This window comes from Galeopterus variegatus, unplaced genomic scaffold (genome assembly GCF_000696425.1).
Source record: "Galeopterus variegatus unplaced genomic scaffold, G_variegatus-3.0.2 Scaffold2146, whole genome shotgun sequence".
Taxonomy (NCBI): domain Eukaryota; kingdom Metazoa; phylum Chordata; class Mammalia; order Dermoptera; family Cynocephalidae; genus Galeopterus; species Galeopterus variegatus.
The window spans coordinates 239,701-249,747 of NW_007728257.1; the positions used below are offsets into that span (position 1 = coordinate 239,701).

Genomic DNA, 10,047 nt, shown 5'->3' on the forward strand with positions numbered 1-10,047 from the left:
AGGGGTGCAGACGGGCACCAGAGCCTGTCCCATGACAGTCACAATGCAGCCATGAAAACAAAGAAAGCAGATTAGTGAGAATTTCTAAATAGTGTATTTTTCCCTTGTATTGTTTTTCTTTTTTTTCAAGAGGAGATGTTTTTATGAAAGAACTAAATTTTTACTAATATAGTAAATATTGTGATCTCGCACTCCAAGGAGTAGTATTTCTTGTTATAGTCCTAATTATTGGAGGATCCAACATGTCATTCAGCACATATTTATCAAATGTCTCCATAGAGCTTACAATTCAGTGAGAGAAATTTAAACACACAAGTAAGCTGTACTACATGTTAGAAGTTGATAAATATTCCTAATATGGACAAAAGCAAAGCAGAAAAGAGTTGGGGAGTGAAAGGTGGGGATAAAGAGGCTGTCATTTAAAACAGGTGGTCAGGAAAGTCCTCCCTGAGATGGTACGCTCGAGCAATAGCTTTGAGCAGAGGGAGGGAACCATGCAGATACTTGGGAGAGGATGTTCCAGGCAGAGGCAACAGCCAGAGCAAAGTCCCCGAGTGGAGGACCTGCCTGCTGAGTTCAAGAATAGGGGGAGACCAGGGTGGCAGAAGCAAAAGGGACCTGCGGGACATTGCAGGACACAAGGTCAGAGAGAGAGAGAGAGAGAGAGGCTACATCAGTACCAGGCTTTGGCTTCATTCTGAAAGAGATAAGAAGCGATTGGGGGATTTTGAGCAGAGGAGTGGTATGATCTGACTTCCATTTTAATTAATCCTCTCTGGCATGGAGACTATTTAGGAGCCATCAAAATAACTGAAGCAAGAGATGATGGTGGCTTAGACCTGGGTGCTAGCTGCAGAGGTAGGGCCAGGGGTTGAATTTTAATCTACTCTGAAAGTACAGCTGAGAAGATTTTCTGATGGACTAGATGTGGATGTGAAAAAGCGGAGAGAAGAAAGACTCCTGGGTTTTCTGCCCAAGCAACTGGAAGTGTGGAGCTGTCATTAACGGAGATGGCAGAAAATGAAGGCCTGTGGGAGGAGATGAGGGCTCGGTTTGGGCATGGAAGCTTGAGACGTCTACTGGGCATGCAAGAGGAGATATTTCCCAGTTGGATTTCTCTTTGTCTCTGTCTCTATACAGAGTTTGGGAGAGAAATCCAGGCTGTCGATACACATTTAAGAGTTACGTGTGCTTAGATGGTACCTATACCTATGGGAATGGATAAGCTCATTGAGAGAGTAGTGTGTATAATAAGATTACAGAAAATACCAGAAGCTAGACATTTTTTATGAGCACCACACTCTAACCAATTGAGCTAACCAGCCAGCCCTAGATGTTGTTTAAAAAGAGGTTAATGAAGTGAACTTAGTACAGAAATGATGTATAATATGGATAATTATTTACTCAGATACTTTAGGAAAACCAAAACTCAGAGTTTGCACGTGAGCTGGCAAACACAGTCTTGGAGCCGGCTCTCCACGAGCTGTATTACCATGTGGTCTAAGTTTGCCCAGGTTTGGTTGAGCTCCTGCAGCGTGTTCACCACAATGCTAGAGGCTTCTTCTTTCTTGTTCTGAATCAAAGCAAGTCCAGTCTGCTCGATTTTCTCTACTTCTTTTTCTTTTGCTTTAATCAAATCTTCCAGATCCTGAAAGATTTAAAAAATAGTCACTTAAAATTGTTCTATAGATGGAACTCTGGGGTGCACTGAAATTGAGCCATTATAATTTCATGTCCTAAAAACCTTTTACTAATTCAAAAAGCTTATCATTTTCAGAAGAGGGTCTCTACAGCAATTCTTCTTCCTATACTTAAATGTAAAAAAATGTCTTTTTATCCATGGGAAATTAGCATAACTTTAAAAAAAAGTAAAATTTGATTACCTTCTAGATATGGAAATGGCACCAAGTAATTTTTTCAAGGAGCTACAAAGAAAGAAATATATGCTGGAAACAGTAGTATGATTTATATTTTTAAATTCACGTATTTTAGTATTTGAAAAGCTACACAGCCTAGCCCAAAGGAAGAAATGTGAAAGAACAGTACTTTGGGCCCCAGTATTTGAGATTTAGTCACATTTCTGCTACTCTAAAGCTGTGTCACTTTGGGTGAGAAACTTCCATTGGGCCTCGGTTTCATCAGATGGGAAATCAGAAGATTGGAAAAGATAATCTCTATTATCCTCTCTTTCTCTCTAAAATGCTCTGATTCTATGTGATTCTGAAAGATAATAGGCTTTTCTCATGAGTCAAATCCTCATTTTCTTTGGGATGTGCATTTATAACTGTCAGCATGAAATGTTCAAGAAAGGAAATAAAATGAGAAAAAGATCTGGAGCTCATACTTAGCCATACATCATAATCCTAACATGTTTTAATGCCATTTGAAAATTTGTGAGGCTCAGTGAAGCAGGTTGAGATTGCTATCAACATTTTATAGATAAATAAATGGAAGATCAAGTCATCCCACCCGTCTTGGGTCACAGAACTGGTGAGGGACAGAGGAGGGATTGGAACCCAAGTCTTCTGAGACACTGCCTCCTAGCTCAGTACTGGAGGTGACTCAGCTGAACCTGGGGGGATGTATACCCCACATTAGGATAATATGATAAACTGGTACTAAGGTGTGGTTAGATCCTCATATTCAGAAGTACACTCCCAGAACTAAAAATAGATTTGGAATTTTAGCCCTAGAGGTTAGAGGGGATAAAATTCCAAAATATTTTAAGTTTGAATAATGTCTCACTTGTGTAAAAAAGATTTCACTCCCTCTCACAATCTATATATGTGAACTAATATTGGGTAGTGAGATAAGAAGTGCTCACGATCCCTGGGCTCAGGTTTCAGGACATACCTCTGGGTTAGAAGCCATTCCTCATGGTCTCAGGCCCCTTTGTTAGGCCCTCCTCTAGAGGAAAGTTACCATTGCTAATTAGACCTATTTTTGGCACCAACACAGGGAAAATGAGACCACAAGCAGCTGGCTTATGCAAACCCAGTGGCTGGACATGCTCAGTAGAGAGGGGTTATATAACTCTAGTAGCTGGGCAAGCTCAGTAACGTAGAGTTCATACTCTGAAGGACCTTCCACTAGAAGTGCTAGAGAGCACAAAATATTCTTGAATACCTAGAGGAAAGTTACCATTGCTAATTAGACCTATTTTTGGCACCAACACAGGGAAAATGAGACCACAAGCAGTTGGCTTATGCAAACCCAGTGGCTGGACATGCTCAGTAGAGAGGGGTTATATAACTCTAGTAGCTGGGCAAGCTCAGTAACGTGGAGTTCATACTCTGAAGGACCTTCCACTAGAAGTGCTAGAGAGCACAAAATATTCTTGAATATGTCTGGTACATGTGATAGAATTTGACCAATGAACATGCTCCAAAAGAAGACCACCTGAGCATGTGCAAGACTATGTTACATAATGAGGTACCACCACCCCCCTTAATTTAATATTCATTAGATGGCAAAACTATAGAAGTCAAATCCCAGCAGCAGAAGGTGGAGTGGTTGTTCACTTTCCTGGGGCCAACCTGCACCTCTCTGGTTGCGGTGTGTGTGCTTTACTGTTGTGTTAAGCTTACTTTTAGCACATGCCTGTTCACTCTCCTGAGCCAACCTGCACTCTGTACTGAACGTTAAGGGTGTATTTCTTGCTTTTGTGTTAGACTTGATGTGGGCTCTGCCCAACCTCTGGAGCTCGACTGCAGTCTCTCTGTGGAACCTGTATTTCTCATCTGTTACTTTAAACCTGTTCTCACTTTCTACTGTAACTCTGCTCTTGAATTCTTTCCTGTGGCACAGTCAAGAACCTGGTAAAAGGAAGAGGTGGGCTGAGGCTGCCTATCAGGCCCCCCAGATCCTACCTCTGACATCAGTAGTGTTGTTGATAAGGTGTTAATGAGGAGTCTAGTCTCTGCTATATTATTTACAAATTTTGTGCTTTTTAAAAATTATTTTTACCTCTTTTATTTGTGTTTCTGTTGTGGTTCAACCTTTTGGTTTCTTTTCTACCTCATTTATACAGTAGGGATAATAATAATTTTTTGCTTACCTCAAAGAAATAAAATTAGACAAATATGTATAAAATATCTTATAAGCTTGAAAAACTGGCCAAATGTAAGACACCCAGCCATTTCGTAATCTGCCATGCTTCATTGCAAATTTATTTATTTTTTCCTCCTGAATTATCATGAAACTATATTTGTCGTACTGTGTTAATCAGAAATTCATGTGTTTAGTAGCTTAAAGAGATCATTTTTGCTTTTCATATTGTTCTCTCATTTTCACTTTATAATTTTGTCAATATTTTGACAGCTTTGATAATTACCAGAAAATGAATATAGTGATTACTAGAGTTTCCGTTTTTTTATGCAGTATAGAAAACATAATTAACTTTACTATTTAAGGACTTTTCTCTCTACTTCTGTAAGAGATTAAGTAACCATAAATAATTCTTCCAATATATCTTTAATATGATTCTAAAATTCAACCATTAGAAATTGTTTATCCTCATTTATCCATAGATGTCAACTTTTTTCAGTGAGCAATACTAAACAGATGATCCATTGCTTAGAAACACATCTCAAAAATGCCCTGAACACGTATGATGGCATAAGATCAAAACCCAGGAGGGAAATAGGATTGAAATACATATTTTGTGCAAAATAAAGGTGGTTTCCCTTTCCTTTCAATAATAATTAAAAGATGATTCTGTTTCCGATAAATGAAGGGGAAAGCTAAACCTAACACTTTCATTATAATAAATCATTCCTAACTTGGGTTAATTCATAAATATCAGTTTTTAAGTTGGTTTAAATGAATGTCACTTCTAAAATATTGGAAAAATATTCAAGATTTTAAAAACAAAATAAAGCTTGAATCCAGTCACTGATTTAAGTATGCTCATTTGAATTTCACACTTTGGTCCAAAGGAAGAGATTTCTCAAAAATAATGATAAGTTTTATTAATGTTGGTAGTATCACCAAATAGAACCTGCCAGTTAGGCTATTGTGATTTAAATGTAACGTCTCAAAATAATTGTGTGGGCAACTTTCATTCTGCTTTTTGTTTCAAAAAATGACACTTTTCATTTGAAATCACAAATTGTCCTTGAAATAGAGTTCTTGAAACCACATGTTAAGCTTTTCTCCTAATGCTGCCTGACCTGACCCTCTGGTCTAAAACTTATGTCTAAAACTTAGGTCTAAAACTTAGATCCTAAAAGTAGTGAGACTTGGCCACGCTTCTGCTATATTTTCCAGATAGCAATGTGTTTCTCTGTTAAATAGAAGACATGCACAGGAAAAGAAACAAAATGGAAAATGGAAGAAAAAGGTACATTAAGAGAAGAAAAATAAGAAAGAGAAAAAAGAAAAGAAGGAAAGAAAAAAAAAGGAAATTATATTAATGTGGCATTTCAGTCTTTCCATAGTAAAGTTTATCACAATAATGCAATAAGGAAGCACTTATCTTGCTAATGCTAACACTTAGAACTTCCTTTTAACAGGTATATTAATGGAAATATTTTAACTTAGTTAAAATATAAGCTTAATATTTTAATACTTAGAATTTTAATTACCTTTTAACAGGTATATTAACAAAAATATTTTAACTTAGAAACTCAATAAAAGGTACGAGTTTTCTTCCTTCAAAGTAAAATTTTACAATTCTGGTTTATTTGTAGATTTTAGAATTTATAATCTAAATTAGAAATACTACTGGCCCCTAGAAAACTGGAAATATGTGTTTTTGGTCTTTAGTCTTTTACACATCTATCTTCTGATGTTAGGTATTTTATTATCATTATTATTATTATTATTATTACTTCAAGGTATTTTTCTATATGATGTTTTTCTTCATCATTTTTATGCAGTCTCAAAATCATGATCCATTAGCTGGGAAGCCCAGCACCAGGAGCATCTCTTCCCTTTTTCCAAACTAAAACGCTTTGATTGAGGACTTAAATGGATTCTTTTTTATATGTGCCCCAAACGGAAAAAAATGCTAGTCAGAAGGCAGATCATTACCAAGGTTCTTTTTATGTGAAATCTGGAATAGAAAGACAAAACTTGGGGAAGGGTGCTTTTCTGCAGAATTACTTCAAAGTCGAGTCTTCATGTCTTGGGAAACCTTACTTTAACAGAACAGTCATAACTAATCGGTAACATAGTACAAACGAGTGAGCATTACAGCATTAACTGTAAGAGCTTGCATTTCTTTTGTATAAGCAAGAATACCTGAGGAAAGATTATGTGTTCCTAAGTCACTGGAACATTTGGGATACGACCACTCCACCTAAACCCTTGATCCTCATCACTAACAATAGAACAAGCAGACTGTGTGCTTCCGGTGACAAAATAGGAAGTTAGCCCTGCCACCTGCAAAGCACTTGCTTGTGAGTTGGACAGGAATCCAGTCAAGCCTCTACTGTTACCTTCCATTTATAGAAAATACAGAGGAGAGAAGAGCAAGTTAAATGACATCATAAGGAAGTATACAGGCCAATCCTGGATAGGAGGCCAGTGGACAGTTTCTGCAACAAGTCAATAGGATTAAAAAAAACATTAAAGATACTTCAGAGATCTAACAAGCAAATGTAGCATGTGGACACTGAATCCTTATCTGAATAAATAAATTGAAAAGGACATTTTAAAGACAATTAAGGAAATATGATTATGGGTTGAGCATTAAATAATAGTAAGGAACTAATGTTAAATTTGTTGTGGTGATAATATTATGGTTGCATAAGAAAATGTCTATTTTTCAGAGATGTGTATTGTAGTACATGGGATTAAAATGACATGATGTTTGAGATTTACTATGAAATCAGGCAAATATGTAAAAATATTAAAAAGCTATTAAATCTGATGATCAGTATATGAGGTTCACAGCATTTTTCCCTACTTATGAGTGTGCTTGAAAATTTTCACATTTCACATTTTAAAAACAGTGAAAAAAACCTAATAGTTAAAGAAAACTCTATGAACTCATATAATCAGAAATTTTTTTACCAAGTACAACTTTTTAAAAAATATTTAACTCCCAACTCTCAGGGACTACAAACTCCTTGAGCATAGGCCACGAAACTGTGAAATGATGTATGGGAACCACGTGGACAGGTTACCTGACAGTCTTTCAGTGCATTCTGAACGGAAGCCTGATCTCCAATTCGATGTTGTTGTTTTAGCCTCTTTTCCTGGGTTTCAAACCAAGTTTTCAGATATTGTACATTATTTTCATATTCTGACCAAGATTCCAATAAGCCTTCCAACAACTGGATCTGAAAAAACATGATGAAATGAAATTTGGTATTTTTGTATTAAATCATTGGCAGGCTAATGATTCTGGCTGCTATATCCTTCAAATTAATAATTCTTAAAATATAGCCCATTGTACATACAATTTAAAAAATGGATTTTATGAAGTCTCAATCAAAGATTATTACTGGTAAGCAAGAAAGGACCCAAATTAATAATTCTTAAAATATAGCCCATTGTACATACGATTTAAAAAATGGATTTTATGAAGTCTCAATCAAAGATTATTACTGGTAAGCAAGAAAGGACTAAAGTCAACTTGAAGCAAAGGCAAAAGAAATTAAGAGGCATCTTTAAAAAACTGAAACAACATGAAATATACAAAAAATGGAGGGTACATTAGAGAAAATAATTAATAGGACTGAAGAAAGTTTAGAGCAATGTAAGCTTCGCTGGCATTGTTGAAACATTCTTAGCCTGGCACAGCTGTACTCCTTGTTAGATGAGTCTTCCTTAGAGTGCACCTGTTCTTGGGGTTTTCACATAAATATGGACAGCAGCGGTGGGCCAGTTTGCTTACCTTCTCAGTTACTAGACCTTGCAGGATTTGCCAACTTTTATTCATTGCTCCAAGTTGCTCAGCAAAATCAGTCTTATCGCTACGTTTACTTTCTACATCCTGACTGCTGATTTGTAGCACAGACTGGTTCACAAAATCGACTGTCAACTGTTTACAGTTAATGTCTATCTTAAAACCCTAACAAAAAGAGAGGAGAAAATAGTAAAACAAGGTCATACATATAAATGTCATTATTTTGTCAGCATTTGGAAAGTTTTAAGTAACCATAAGATTAATATTATGTCTTCCGTGACTTACTCCAAATGGCACAATTTGCGTGTAATCATATGACATGCTATTTTCCAAAGTTGAATATATATTTGCATATGTTTATACAAATTTATACACACACACATATATATATGTATTTAGAATATATATAGATTTATGATATATTTATATATAGGTAGAAGATATAGAACTGGACAAATTACATACCCTCATTATGAAATATTTATAAATGATAGCATGATTTTTTAAAATGACTCAAAATGATTCCTAATACTGGACAACTTTTCTGTGCCTATTACTAGAGGTGCAGTTATTCTGCTCTTAAATGTCCATCTGGTCATTGTGTATAGAACATACATCCTAAGATCTGATTTCTATCATTCAAATTTTAAAAATTTTTCTAATAAAATGGTCTAAAAATATGAAAATTCAAAAAATGTTAACTACCTTATATTTCTGAAGGTATTCATGAATTGCCTTGTAACCTATGGAATTTTTTATATCCTCTTCATCCTTTTGTATAACATTTTCCATTAGAGAAATCCAACTCATGACTTCAGAAATGGCACTGCGTGAAGGAAGCTTATCCATTTGAAGCTACCCAAATTAGAGATAGAAAAAGTACCAAGTGTTAAAATTCAATCCCAACTTCTATGAAATTAAAAACTCTACATTAATTCTTATTAATGTACCAACACAGATAACATTTCTTAATGACGTTTTTAGATCTTAACCCATAAAAACTTGAAATTAAACATCAAGCAAACCCTGAGCAATAATAGTCATTTCATGTTCACTTGACATCCAATACTACAAGCATTGTATAAACATTAACTAATTAATCAAAACACCAGCAAGAAGAAAATATTATTCTTATTTTATAGCTAGTTTTATGAGTTTAAAAAAATTTAACTACAAAACACTCAACAGATGTATTTTATTAATGATCTTGTAAAATCTCTGTGTATTATGACTCAGGAATGTTAAATGAAGAAAGAAAAATACCACACTACAGGCTATCATTTTCTAGATTTTTTGGCACTCTGATATTTATTCCTAAGACCATAGCCAATTTCCGTAGTCTTTAACTAAAGTATATTTATAATTCTGAATCTTACTTAATATAGCATTATTTATGCATTAATAAGTATTTATTATAAAGATTTGGAGGAACACAAGCAATCACTTAAAATGTTTATAGATTAACTTCTATGTGGTACTGAAAGATATAGAGATGAACGTGGATGGTTCCTTCCCTCTAGGAGTGTACAGCTACTGACGAGAAGAGAGAAGGCACATACATTAAACACAGCTATCATGCCTGATACACGGTGATGCATGTCAAAGACAGATAAAGATAAAATGTTCTGGGATTTCAGGGGAAGTAGATGTATTTCCAGATAAGAGGAGTACTTACATTTATTGAGTGCCAGTTACATAATATAATAGACACAACAGATGATAGGTCTTTTACATGTATTATGTCATAAATTTTCATAACCACTCACTTCATGAAGGAGGTATAATTGCCTACATTTTGCCCATGAGAAACAGAGTTTAAACAAGGCCAGACAAAGTTCCCAATGCATACACACATACACGTGTTAAAGAAGTCCTTGAAAGAAATGCCATCTGAGCAGGGCTTTGTAAAATAGTTCACTTTTAGTATGTAATACGATGGAAGAGAGAAAAAGCAAGGTATCTGAGACAAAACTCATTTAAACTTGTGAGCAAAAGCAGTTTAATGTACGTTTCCATTTAATATAGCTTAAATCAGGGGCCGGCCCCGTGGCGCACTGGATAAGTGCGCCGCTTGGGAAGCGCGGCGGCGCTCCCGCCCGAGGGTTCGGATCCCACATGCAGACCGGTTCCCGCTCACTGGCTGAGCGAGGCGCGTAATAACTTCGTATAGCATACATTATACGAAGTTATCG

At 35.7% G+C, this 10,047-nt stretch overlaps 1 protein-coding gene across 4 annotated transcripts in view; it reads right to left on the reverse strand.

The window, feature by feature from the left end:
* The window catches only part of LOC103596914 (nesprin-1), a 168,877-nt gene that overhangs the window by 91,682 nt on the left and 67,148 nt on the right, over positions 1–10,047 (reverse strand). For all 4 annotated transcript variants that reach the window (XM_008580689.1, XM_008580690.1, XM_008580688.1 and 1 more), the window contains 4 exons: positions 8,561–8,710; positions 7,844–8,020; positions 7,131–7,286; positions 1,493–1,648 (listed from right to left, as the gene is read on the reverse strand). In XM_008580689.1, the coding sequence (XP_008578911.1) occupies positions 1,493–1,648; positions 7,131–7,286; positions 7,844–8,020; positions 8,561–8,710 (639 nt within the window). The remainder of the gene's footprint in view (positions 1–1,492; positions 1,649–7,130; positions 7,287–7,843; positions 8,021–8,560; positions 8,711–10,047) is intronic.